Source organism: Macaca thibetana, chromosome 1 (assembly GCF_024542745.1).
Source record: "Macaca thibetana thibetana isolate TM-01 chromosome 1, ASM2454274v1, whole genome shotgun sequence".
NCBI classification, from domain to species: Eukaryota; Metazoa; Chordata; class Mammalia; order Primates; family Cercopithecidae; genus Macaca; species Macaca thibetana.
This window is the reverse complement of record NC_065578.1, coordinates 123496038-123509853: the sequence shown is the minus strand read 5'-3', so window position 1 is coordinate 123509853 and position 13816 is coordinate 123496038. Positions and strand designations below refer to the sequence as shown.

At 43.4% G+C, this 13816-nt stretch overlaps 1 protein-coding gene across 17 annotated transcripts in view; it reads right to left on the bottom strand.

The window, feature by feature from the left end:
* The window catches only part of GABPB2 (GA binding protein transcription factor subunit beta 2), a 63359-nt gene that overhangs the window by 31341 nt on the left and 18202 nt on the right, over positions 1–13816 (bottom strand). For 9 of the 17 annotated variants that reach the window (XM_050750167.1, XM_050750158.1, XM_050750197.1 and 6 more), the window contains exons 3-6: positions 13621–13668; positions 10920–11087; positions 7894–8088; positions 3846–3996 (exon numbers count right to left, since the gene is read on the bottom strand). In XM_050750167.1, coding sequence (XP_050606124.1) covers positions 3846–3996; positions 7894–8088; positions 10920–11087; positions 13621–13668 — 562 coding nt within the window. The remainder of the gene's footprint in view (positions 1–3845; positions 3997–7893; positions 8089–10919; positions 11088–13620; positions 13669–13816) is intronic. The other 8 variants (XM_050750190.1, XM_050750204.1, XM_050750240.1 and 5 more) reach the window with 3 other exon arrangements.

Genomic DNA, 13816 nt, shown 5'->3' with positions numbered 1-13816 from the left:
CTGATCTAAAGAGTTTACTTATATAAACTTCTGAATAAGTAACAAGCGTTTCACTGATAGGCCTTTTTCTTTCCAAAATCAACAGCATCCATGCACATTTTACTTCATTTAATATTGGGTTTTATGTTGAGGAGAAGGAAGCAATTAAGATTTTTTAACGCCGGGCGTGGTGGCTCACACCTGTAATCCCAGCACTTTGGGAGGTAGAGGCAGGCGAATCGTTTGAACCCAGGAGGCGGTGGTTGCAGTGAGCGGAGATCAGGCCATTGCACTCCATTGTGCAATGGCACAATCTTGGCTCACTGCGACCTCCGCCTCCCGGGTTCAAGCAATTCGCCTGCCTCAGCTTCCCGAGTAGCTGGGAGCAACAGCAAGACTCCATCTCAGAAAGAAAGAAAAAAAAAAAAAAAAAAAAAGCTGGGCATGGGCCTGTAATCCCAGCTACTCAGGAGGCTGAGGCACGAGAATCGCTTGAACCCTGCAAGTGGAGGTTGGAGGTTGCAGTGAGCCAAGGCTGAGCCACTGCACTCCAGTCCGGGTGACAGAGTGAGACTCTGTCTCAAACAAAAACAAAAAAATCTTTTTAAAAATCTAAATCTAAAAAACAAAATCTTAAAAAAAGTCTAAGGCTTTAAAATTTATTTTTATTTGGGGCAGCCTGCATTCTATACACTAGAATGAAAGCTCCTTCAATTATTAAAAGTATTATTGGATGATGGGAAACAAGAAGCCCATTTGCCACTTCAGAAAATAATATCCTTTAAAGCAGTTGACTAACACTTATAAGACCTGAATTTGTCTTACAAATGTTCTCCTTTCCTTTATCTGCACCAATTAAGCATTGGGTAGACTAATCAGCTAAAGAGGGATAGCTAGGAAGACTGCTTTATAAGATGATATTGGGGCAGTCAGCTCTATTATATGATAGTTTAGGAATTTCAATTTGCAGTTATCCACATAAAGAGGAAAGAAAGTCGAGTAGGTCTGCCAAAAGCTACATGACAAACATGATATTGGCACACGGGAAACAAGCAAAGAATCTCTATCCAAAATATGCTTTGCTTATCATTCCAGATCTGGGTCTGGAGAATTTCAGTAGTTAGACTAAAGACCAACTCAACTGGGTGCAGTGGTTCACGCCTGTAATCCCAGCACTTTGGGTGGCTGAGGCGGGTGGTTCACAAGGTCAGGAGTTTGAGACCAGCCTGGCCAATATGGTGAAATCCCGTCTCTACTACAAATATAAAAATTAGCTGGGTGTGGTGGTAGGCGCCTGTAGTCCCAGCTACTCGGGAGGCTAAGGCAGGAGAATCGCCTGAACCCAGGAGGCGGAGGTTGTAGTGAGCCGAGATTGGGCTACTGCACTCCAGCCTGGGCAACAGAGTGAGACTGCATCTCAAAAAAAAAAAAAAAGTTGTTTTAATCAGTGTGACTGAACCAATATGAATCCAAAAGATCGTGAATGTTCTGATTACATGTATATATAAATTTAATGTAAAGTTTTTGTATCATCCAGCTGAATGCAAAATTATTTTAAATAACTGTTGATAGCCTATACAATGAAGATCACTATTGCCCCCTGGTGGGCATGTTGGGGTCAAACTTTGCTAAGAAATTATGTTTTCATTTAATAGCTATTATTGAAACCCTAGTATAAAATGGACCTTCAAATACAAATTCTTAAACTCTCACAACAACCTCATAAAGTAGGTATTATTATATCCCAATTTTACTGATAAGTAAACAAGGCACAGAAAAGTATGAAGTTTTCCTAGGGTCAAGCAGCTAGTCAACCAATAATTATTTCAGCACAATTCTGATTCCAAAATTCCCCGTATATCACATATTGTTTCTTCTCTTTTACCACACTACCTCTCAATATCAATAGCTTAGTCAAGATCTTTCCTTTGACATTATAGAAACTTAACTAAGGATACTGTTATTTCAAATAAAAGAAACAGAAAAAGAAACCAATCGTCAATTGGAAAATTTATTTAAATGAGGACACAAGTTATTTCATTGTAAAACAAATATCTGTAAAAGGAGATGCTGACTGAAAGGCCAGGGGTGGTGGCTCATGCCTGTAATCCCAGCACTTTGGGAGGCTGAGGTGGGTAGATCACGAGGTCAGGAGATCGAGACTATCCTGGCTAACACGGTGAAACCCCGTCTCTAGTACAAATACAAAAATTAGCTGGGCGTGGTGGCACGCACCTGTAGGACCAGCTACTCAGGAGGCTGAGGCAGGAGAATCACTTGAACCTGAGAGGCAGAGGTTGAAGTGAGCCAAGATTATGCCACTGCACTCCAGCCTGGGAAACAGAGCTAGACTCCAACTTGGAGAAAAAAAAAAAAGGAGATGCTGAAAATAAACTCATTCATTCTTATTTAGATAGATGGTTTTGTTGAAAACATACAGGTTTCTTTTTTTTTTTTTTTTTTTTTTTTTTTTGAGATGAAGTTTCACTCTCGTTGCCCAGGCTGGAGCGCAATGGCACCATCTTGGCTCACCGCAACCTCCTCCTCCCCAGGTTTAAGCGATTCTCCTGCCTCAGCCTCCCAAGTAGCTGGGATTACAGGCACTCGCCACCACATCCAGCTAATTTTTGTATATTTAGTAGAGATGGGCTTCCATCATGTTGACCAGGATGGTCTTAAACTTCTGACCTCAGGTGATCCACCCGCCTTGGCCTCCCAAAGTGCTGGAACTACAGGCAAGAGGCACCACGCCAAGTTAAAAACATACAGGTTTCAAAAGATCAACACCAAGTAGTTTTCTCTGCTATTTTCTTTTTATATATGCACTCAAGAACAAATCCAGACTCTTATACTTTATTCAGATAATCACATTTACCTCTTTTATATCAGTACTCCAAAAGCCACTTATGTTTATTCTGCTTTGTTACTGCTTTAAACTTTTTTTTTTTTTTTTTTTTTTTTTGAGACGGAGTCTCGCTCTGTCGCCCAGGCTGGAGTGCAGTGGCCGGATCTCAGCTCACTGCAAGCTCCGCCTCCCGGGTTCACGCCATTCTGCTGCCTCAGCCTCCCGAGTAGCTGGGACTACAGGCGCCCGCCACCTCGCCTGGCTAGTTTTTTGTATTTTTTTAGTAGAGACGGGGTTTCACCGTGTTAGCCAGGATGGTCTCGATCTCCCGACCTCGTGATCCACCCGTCTCGGCCTCCCAAAGTGCTGGGATTACAGGCTTGAGCCACCGCGCCCGGCCTGCTTTAAACTATTAATGTTTATTTCCCTTATCAATATCATGTCAAGGCACCTTCATATTTTCATTTTTGGTCTAGGCATAACCCTTCAATAGATTAATCTGTAGAATATTTTCCTTTTTTTTAGAGACAGGGTCTTGCTGTGTCTCCCAGGCCGGAGTGCAGTGGCACAATCATAACTCACAGTAAGTCCAACTCCTGAGCTCACAAGATCCTCCCATGTCAGCCTCCTGAGTAGCTGGGACTACAGGTATGAATCATCATGCCCACCTAATGTATTTTTAGTAGAGGATGGGGTCTCTCTATGTTGCCTAGACCAGGGTAGCCTCAAGCAATCTTCCCACCTTGGCCTCCCAAAGCATTGGGATTACAGATATGAGCCACTGTGCCCAAGCCAGAATATTCTACTTTTAACATAATAAGTATTCCTTTGTAACCCCTATGTATGATTTTCCCTTCCCCAGAAAGAATAAGTACCTTAGCTTTAAAATCTATTACAATCTTCTGCTTTGGCAATATTTTAATTATGGAGTATTAGAAAGGGTATCCATTCATCTCTTGGAAAATCTAGGGTTCTGTTCATTTTTGAGTCTAAAATAAATTTCATGTTATCAGAACATTACCTGAGGTTGTTTTGGTGTTGGCTGAAGAAACAAGGCTTGTGAGTTTAACAACCTCTCCCGATGTGAAGATGAATGGAGCAGCCATAGTCACAGGGTCAGTCACAGGGTTGGCTCTCTCTGGATTAACATTCACCTGATTCTGCATTGCTTCCTACCAAACAAGGCAGGATATTTCAATCAGAACACTTATTAGCTTTTCTTTTCTTTCTTTCTTTTTCTTTTTTTTTTTTTTTTTTTGAGACAGTCTCGCTCTGTTGCCCAGGCTGGAGTGCAGTGGCATGATCTCGGCTCACTGCAACCTCCGCTTCCTGGGTTCAGGAAATTCTCATGCCTCAGCCTCCCAAGCAGCTGAGATTACAGGCATGTGCCACTACGCCCAGCTAATTTTTTGTATTTTTAGTAGATACGGGGTTTTGCCACGTTGCCCAAGCTGGTCTAGAACTCCTGGGCTCAGGCAAATCGCCCGCCTTGGCCTCCTAAAGTGGTAGGATTACAGGCATGAGCCACCATGCCCAGCCCAAGAACACTTATTAGCTTTAGTTACACAGTTACTGAACAGCATATTCCACTCCTACCCCAATGCTCTATCAATCATAACTAGTTCCCATATACAATGTCCCACCGGAGATCAGAGTTCTCATTAAGACTACCTTTTTTTTTCAGACCAGGCCAACAGAGTTGTTAGGTTGCTTTCCAAAGCTTGTTTCTACTTCAGGAAAGCAAAGGTGTATTATTTGCAAAAACTTCTAGACAATTCATTTAACCTCTATGAATCTTGTTTTTTTCATTTGAAAAATGAGGGAGTCAGGCCAGGTGCAGTGGCTCATGCCTGTAATCCCACCACTTTGCAAGGCTGAGGCGGGTGGATCACTTGAGGTCGGGAGTTTGAGACCAGCCTGGCCAACATGGTGAAACCCCTGTCTCTACTACAAAAGTATCAGCTGGGCGTGGTGGTGGGTGCTTGTAATCCCAGCTACTCGGGAGCCTAAGGCAGGAGAATTGCTTGAACCCAGGAGGCAGAGATTGCAGTGAGCCAAAATAGCGTCATTATACTCCAGCCTGGGTGACAGAGTGAGACTCTGTCTCAAAAAAAGAAAAAAGAAAAATGAGGGAGTTGATCTGAATAGTCTAAAAAGTAATTTCCAGCCGGGCGTGGTGGCTCACGCCTGTAATCCCAGCACTTTGGGAGGCCGAAGCGGGTGGATCACAAGGTCGGGAGATCAAGATCATCCTGGCTAAAACTCGCGTCACTGCACTCCAGCCTGGGCAACAGAGTGAGACTCCATCTCAAAAATAAAAAAATAAAAATAAAAATAAAAAATAAAAAGTAATTTCCAGCACTAATATTTTGTGATTAATTATCTACAAGTCAGTGTGCTAGCAAGAGATCCCTGCAGAGTATCTACAGAGAACAATATTCTCTAGAGTTTTATCCAACTACTTGTTCCATTCTGCCATTGAAGAAATTCCTAAGAGAATATATAACAAGCAAATAAGTGCCAGATTTTAAAGTCTCGCTCCATATGCTGTACTTTTGCTTCCAGGGATATCTGTTCAATTATGGTGAAAAGTAGCTTATCTTTATTTTATTACTTTCAGAAGCAATTTTCTGCAAGCATAATCACTACTTTAAAAAGTCCAGTTATGAAAGGGCTCTAAACAAAGAATTGAAAGTTGAAGGGGCTAACCAGTCTATAGACCACCTGTCAGTTAGAAAAAAAAAATACTGAAAATGCAGCAGAAATGGCTTGCTTGCTTGCTTTCTCTCTCTCTCTCTCTCTTCCTTTTTTTTTTTTTTTTTTTTGAGACGGAGTCTTGCTCTGTTGCCCAGGCTGGAGTGCAGTGGTGCAATCTCGGCTCACCGCAACCTCCACCTCCACGGTTCCTGCCTCAGCCTCCCAAGTAGCTGGGACTACAGGCGCACATTGCCATGCCCGGCTAATTTCTTTTGTATTTTAGTAGAGACAGGGTTTCATCGAGTTGCCCAGGCTGGCCTTGAACTCCTGAGCTCAGGCAATCCACCCTCCTCAGCCTCCCAAAGTGTTAGGATTATAGGTATGAGCCACCGTGCCCAGCCAGAAATGACTATTTTTCATATATAATTATCCCCTTGACTAAGAGCTTCAATTGAAACAGGTTATCCATTCTTTGGATATTGTCAAATTCCTTCTTGGTTTTTTTTGAGAGTCTCACTCTGTCTCCCAGGCTTGAGTACAGTGGCACGATCTCAGCTCACTACAACCTCCACCTCCCAAGTTCAACCTCCTGCCTCCATCTCCCAAGTAGCTGGGATTACAGGCACCTACCACCAAACCAGCTAATTTTTGTATTTTTAGTAAAGATGAGGTTTCACCATGTTGGCCAGACTGGGCTTGAACTCCTGACCTCAGGTGATTCACCCGCCTCGGCCTCCCAAAGTGCTAGGATTTCAGGTGTGAGCTACCATGCCTGGCCTAAATTCCTTTTTGAATTTGCTGTTTTCCTTTATCCTCCACTAGGACATGAAGTGCTCACAGCATGATAAAATTAGAGATACGAAATAAAATATTATAATATTACATGATAAACAGACATCTAGTAAGTGCTATGGGAGCACACAGGAGGGAAGAGTAGTACTGCTACATGGTGAATAGTAGCACTTCCTTGGTTCAATTTCTCATTGGCCCTTGCCTGGCCTAATGAAAGTCATCATATAGTTATTTAGCATTAAGTGTCTCTCTCTCATCTGTGTGTCACATCATCTTTTTAAAACAAATTTAATCATATCAGTCCTCTATTTAAAAACTTCTATCCAAATCCATCGCTCACATAACAGTTCAAACTCCTTCACATGCTGTAAAGCATCCCTACATTCAGAATCCAGCCTAACTTTCAAGCTTAGCATCTGCCACTCCCAAACTCTGCTTCCTTTGCCCATTCTCTCATCACTCAACTACTTTTTCTTGAACATTCCATGTTCTTTCACACCTCTGTGTCTTTGATTTGCTCTTATTCTAGCCTAGAATATAGTTTTCTCACTTCTCTGCCTACTTCAATATTCCGTTCAAAACCTACTATTCCCTCCTTTGTGCTCCCATAGCACTTACTAGATATCTATTTATCATGCAATATTATAATATTTTATTTCCTGTCTTTTATCATGCTTTGAACACTTCATGTCATATTAATATTTTTTTTGAGATGGAATCCTGCTTGTTGCCCAGGCTCAAATGCAGTGGCGTGATCTTGGCTCACTGCAACCTCTGCCTCCCAGGTTCAAGCGATTCTCCTGCTTCAGCCTCCCAAGTAGCTGGGATTACAGGCACATACCACCATGCCCGGCTAATTTGTTTTGCATTTTTAGTAGAAACAGGGTTTCGCCATATTGGCCAGGCTGGTCTCAAACTCCTGACCTCAGGTGATCCATCTGCCTCGGCCTCCCAAAGTGCTGGGATTACAGGCATGAGCAACCACGCCTGGCCCATGTCCTGTTAATTTTTATATCCCCTGTCCTATTGTTCCCTGATATACAGTGCTGGCTTAAGAAATTAATGGGCAGGCCGGGCGCAGTTGCTCATGCCTGTAATCCCAGCACTTTGGGAGGCCGAGGCAGGCGGATCATCTGAGGTCAGGAGTTCAAGACCAGCCTGGCCAACATGGTGAAACCCATCTCTACAAAAATACAAAAATTAGCTGGGCATGATGGCAGGTACCTGTAATCCCAGCTACCCGGGAGGCTGAGGAGGAAGAATCACTTGAATCCGAGCAGTGAGCCAAGATCGTGTCATTGCACACCAACCTGGGCGACAAAGTGAGACTCCATCTCGGAGTGGGGGGTGGGAAACAGAAATTAATGGGACACACCTGGGCGCAGTATCCCATTAACATATATAATATATATTTATGTTATGTATATGCTATATATATAGTGACACTGAGTCACAAGATTGAGACATATTAGAAATGCTATTTTAATAAGATAGGGAAAATTCAGTTTTGATTCAACTCCCACAAAAAAATCCTTAACTTCAATTGACGTATACTCTGGAGAGTATGAAAAGAACCACACCTGGAGGATGACCAAAATCTCAGCATTGTTTTTCTCCAGAGCTATGTCAAAGGCAGATTTATCAAATTTGCTGAAAGCATGGACATCAGCTCCATATTTGATAAGTAACTCTACAACATCTCGATGGTGGCGCTCTGTGGCCCAATGCAAAGCTGTCATCTTCAGCATGTCCTTGGCATTCACATCTGCACCATTCTGTCACAGAAAAGCATTTTTTTTTCAACAAACAGTGGTTATAGGAGCACAGGTGCAACATCCCATCATCAAATACAGAAGATTTCCATAGATATTATGTACTCAAATCTAGATCACATTTAAGGAATATCAAAGGGAAAAACATTTCTCAAATTCTCCTAAATGCTGACAGACATAATGCTTTCAACGAGTGGGTCCTCTAAGGACATCATTGGGAAATTAAACAGATGGAAGACAAAGAGGGAAGGAACAGATTTTTGTTGCATTTATTAATAGAGAGCCAAGTGCCTGAATAAATAGGCATAAGTGCAGAGAATACCTTCAGAAAGGGAAAGAAGAAAAATCAGTAAGTCTGTTTAGCCTTTAAAAAATTTGAAAAGCTGGAACTCAGGAGTTCAAGATGAGCTTGGGGAATATGGTGAAAAAACATGCCTCTACAAAAAATTCAAAACATTAGCCGGGAGTGGTAGTACGTGCCTGTAGTCCCAGCTAAAGGGGAGGGTGAGGTGGGTGGATCTCTTGAGCCTGGGCGGTGGAGGCTGCAGTGAGCTAAGATCATACCACCGCATTCCAGCCTGGGTGACAGAGTGAGACCCCTGTTTCCAAAAAAAAAAAAAAAGACCAATAATAATAATAATAATAAATTGGAAAACTAGGCTGGGAGCAATGGCTCATGCCTATAATCTCAGCACTTTGGAAGGCTGAGGATGGAAGGATCACTTGAGGCCAGGAGTCTGAGACCAGCCTGGTCAACGTAGTGAGACCTCATCTGTAATTTTTTTTTTTTAAATATGATTTTTAAAAAATGGTCGGGTACAGTGGCTCATGCCTATAATCCCAGCACTTTGGGAGGGTGAGGCGGGCAGATCACAAGGTCAAAGGATGGAGACCATCCTGGCTAACATGGTGAAACCCCATCTCTACTAAAAATACAAAAATTAGCTGGGCACGGTGGAGCACGCCTGTAGTCCCAGCTACTCGGGAGGCTGAGGCAGGAGAATCACTTGCACCTGGGAGGCAGAGGCTGCAGTGAGCTGGTATTGCGCCACTGCACTCCAGCCTGGCAACAGAGCGAGACTCCATCTCAGAAAAAAAAGAAAAAAAAAAAGAAAGAAAAAAATTTTAAAAACTGGCTAAGCACAGTAACCCCACACCTGTAATCCCAGTGTTGGGAGGCTGAGGCAGGAGAATTGTTTGAGGCCAGGAGTTCAAAGCCAGCCTGGGCTGGGCAATACGAGATCCTATTCTCTACAAAAAATAAAAACAAAAATAAATTAGCTGGGCGTGGTGCTGGATGCCTGTAGTCCTCCTAGCTACTTTGAAGACTGAGGCAGTAGGATTGCTTGAACCCAGGTGTTGAAAGCTACAGTGAGCTATGATCATGCCACTGCTCTCCAGCCAGGGCAAAAGAGTGAAACCCTGTATCAAATTTAAAAAATTGTTTTAGGGCCAGACACGGTGGCTCACACCTGTAATTCCCGCACTTTGGGAGTCTGAGGCAGGCAGATCACAAGGTCAGGAGTTTGAGACCAGCCTGGCCAACATAGTGAAACCCTGTCTCTACTAAAAATACAAAAAAAAAATCTGAGCATGGTGGCAGGCACCTGTAATCCCAGCTACTTTGGAGGCTGAGGTAGGAGAATCGCTTGAATCCAGGAGGCGGAGGTTACAATAAGCCAAGATTGCACCACTGCACTCCAGCCTGGGCGATAGTGTGAGACTTCATCTCTTTTTTTTGTTTTTTTTGAGACGAAGTCTCGCTCTTGTCCCCCAGGCTGGAGTGCAATGGCGTGATCTTGGCTCACTGCAACCTCCGCCTCCTGGGTTCAAGCAATTCTCTTGCCTCAGTCTCCTGAGTAGCTGGGATTACAGGCGCCTGCCACCACGCCTGGCTAATTTTTGTATTTTTAGTAGAGATGGGGTTTCACCATGTTGGCCAGGCTGGTCTCGAACTCCTGACCTCAGGTGATCCGCCTGCCTTGGCCTCCTAAAGTGCTGGGATTACAGGAGTGAGCCATCACACCTGGCCAAGAGTTCATCTCAAAAAAAAAAAAAAAAAAAAAAAAAATTGTTTTAATAAATTAGAAAATAGGCATGGTGGCTCACGTCAGGAGGTCAGGAGTTTGAGACCAGCCTGGGCAACACGGTGAAACCTTGTCTCTACTAAAAATAGAAAAATTGGCTGGGCATAGTGGCAGGCGCCTGTAATCCCAGCTACTTGGGAGGCTGAGGCAGGAGAATCACTTCAACCCGGGAGGCAGAGGTTGTGGTGAGCAGAGATCGTGCCACTGCACTCCAGCCTAAGCAACAAGAGCAAGACTCTATCTCAAAAACAAAACAAAACAAAATAAATAAATAAGAAAACAGACTCCTCATAGACATGAAGGCTCTTTTTTTTTTTTTTTTTTTTTTGAGACAGATTCTTGCTCTGTCATCCAGACTGGAGTGCAGTGGCGCAATCTTGGCTCACCACACCTCCACCTCCTGGGTTCAAGTGATTCTCTTGCCTCAGCTTCCTGAGTAGCTGGGATTACAGTCACGCGCCACCATGTCCTGCTAAATTTTTTTGTTTTTTTTTAGTAGCAATGGGGTTTCACCATGTTGGTCTGGCCAGTCTCGAACTCCCGACCTTGTGATCCACCCGTCTCGGCCTCCCAAAGTGCTGGGATTACAGGCACCTGGCCTGCCATGAAGTCTCTTGCAGATGCAACTTAATGCTATAAACTGTCCTAAACTTAATCCTTCCCAAGTCATTTCCTAGTACCCATTTAAGAAAACAGGAAAGTGGATGTCTTTTTTACAACATAACCTTGCCACTATTCTTGCTTTACCCGAACAAGCAGTTCCACGATGTGTGCATGTCCATCTGCAGCAGCCATGTGCAAGGGGGTCCTGTCTACTTTAGTCCGGGCATCCCTGCTAACACCTGCTCGAAGGAGTACTTCTGCTGTGGAATAATGACCATACTGAGCTGCAAGGTGGAGGGGTGATGTTCCAAGCTGTGGAAAAATAATACTCATTGAATAACCACTGTGTGCAGAGTCCTAGATCATTACTGGAGAGATACAAATGAACAAGGTAGCCGGGCGCGGTGGCTCAAGCCTGTAATCCCAGCACTTTGGGAGGCTGAGACGGGCGGATCACAAGGTCAGGAGATCGAGACCATCCTGGCTAACACGGTGAAACCCCGTCTCTACTAAAAAATACAAAAAGCTAGCCAGGCGAGGTGGCGGGCGCCTGTAGTCCCAGCTACTCGGGAGGCTGAGGCAGGAGAATGGCGTGAACCCGGGAGGCGGAGCTTGCAGTGAGCTGAGATCCGGCCACTGCACTCCAGCCCGGGTGACAGAGCGAGACTCCGTCTCAAAAAACAAAAACAAAAACAAAAACAAAAACAAAAAAAAACAAATGAACAAGGTATGGTGCTTGTCCTTCAAGAGAGAATCTGATTGGGCAGATAAAACTGAAAAAATGGTTAAATTTACAAATTAAAGGCCAGGGGCCGGGTGCACTGGCTCACACCTGTAATCCCAGCACTTTGGGAGGCCAAGGTGGGCCGATCACCTGAGGTCAGGAGTTCAAGACCCGCCTGGCCAACATGGTGAAACCCCGTCTCTACTAAAAAATACAAAAAAAGTTAGCCAGGCATGGTGGTGGGCACCTGTAATCCCAGCTACTCAGGAGGCTGAGACAGGGAGAATTGCTTTGAACCTGGGAGGCGGAGGTTGCAGTGAGCTGAGATTGTGCCACTGCACTCCAGCCTGGGCGACAGAGGGAAACTCCGTCTCAAAAAAAAAAAAAAAAAAAAAAAAAAAAATTAACATGCTAATGGACAAATAAATAGACCACCAGTTGATTAAGTGCTAAGTATAATGGCTTTATGTCAGGTGGATTTATCAAGTAAGGTTCCCTAAAGGACGTGACTTTACACAGCATTTAGAAAGTTTAAAAAAAAAAAAAAAGGATCAGGGTGGGTGTGGTGGCTCATGCCTGCAATCCCAGCACTTTGGGAGGTCAAGACAGGAGGACTGCTTGAGCTCAAGAGATCAAGACCAGCCCGGGCAACATAGAGAGACCTATCCCATAATAAATAAATAAAGTAAATTTTAAAAAAGAAAAAGGGTAGACACTAGAAAGTTACATGTGGAATCTGAGGTACAAATCTGACTGATTGGAAGAAAAGTTTTTTGCCACAGTAAAGCAGGGCAAAACGAATGATGATGAGATGAAGAGGCAATAAAAATTTAGCAATGATGTATCAACAGCAATAAGTAAGTCTGTCATCCCAGTGTAAATCTTGTAAGAGTTATCCATCATCATCCACGTTGGCCAGAGATCTATTCCCTTTTTTTTGTTATGCTCTTTATTTTAAGCCTGTTTAGTTTATTCTTTGCTTTTTCATATTTTCAGCCTCTCTGCCTGACTGAATTTAATTCGCATTGTTCTCTCCAGGTCTATTTATAGAAATGCTAATATCATGGGTTTCCTTTTCTTTCTTTTTGTGAAGTGCTAAGAATCTGTTGGCCTCTCAATCACTCCAGAATAGAGGTCATTCATTCATTGAAATTGTTAAAATTAGGCAATGCATACAAAATCTGTGACTGCTAAGAAAGCCCACATTATAACCCGGACCTGTTTCTTCTAAAGCTCTTTGGTCTCCAAGATGGTTGAGGCTAAATTACACCTTCCTCTTTATGTTTTGTTTGTTTGTTTTTGTTTTCTTTTGAGAGGGAGTCTCGCTGTCTCCCAGGCTGGAGTGCAGTGGCGCGATCTCGGCTCACTGCACCTCCGCCTCCCAGGTTCAAGCCATTCTCCTGCCTCACCCTCCCGAATAGCTGGGACTACAGGCGCCTGCCATGACACATGGCTAATTTTTTTGTATTTTTAGTAGAGACGGGGTTTCATCCTGTTAGCCAGGATGGTCTGGATCTCCTGACCTCGTGATCCGCCCGCCTCGGCCTCCCAAAGTGCTGGGATTACAGGCATGAGCCACGGCACCCAGCCTTTAATGTTTTTTAACAGTAGTAAAGGAAACAGAACAGCTAGATGACTTTTTTTTTTTTTTTTGGAGATGGAGTTTCCAAGCTGGAGTGCAATGGCGCAATCTCGGCTCACTGCAACCTCCACCTCCCGAGTTCATGCGTTTCTCCTGCCTCAGCCTCCCAAGTAGCTGGGATTACAGGCATGCACCACCATGCCTGGCTAATTTTTTGTATTTTTAGTAGAAATGGGGTTTCACCATGTTAGCAGGCTGGTCTCGAACTCCTGACCTCAGGTGATCTGCCTGCCTTGGACTCCCAAAGTGCTGGGATTACAGGTGTGAGCCACCACGCTTAGCCTAGACGATTTCTTATCAACCAGGGCATATTACAGAAAAGGAAACAAGGAGTTTATTAGTCTAGAAATTCATTCTTATTATATTGATTTTAATTTCTACCTAATTACAGAAGTCTATAATGCAAGTACACTCCAGAGACAGTTAAACCTTTAGAAAATACTCTTAAAAAATTATAGAAAATCACAAGTATATAATACCTTACAATTATCACCTATATATCCACAGGAGACTCTCAATTTGGAAAACTAAAAGAAAAAGAAAACCACATATTCAGATAAGACAAAGAAAATAAACTCTTGTAAGGGATATGAGGTAGAAAGAGAGTGAAGAAAAACCAATAAAGTCTGTTAGCCTTTAAGAAAAAGGTTGGTAAAGCATACATTGGAAATAATT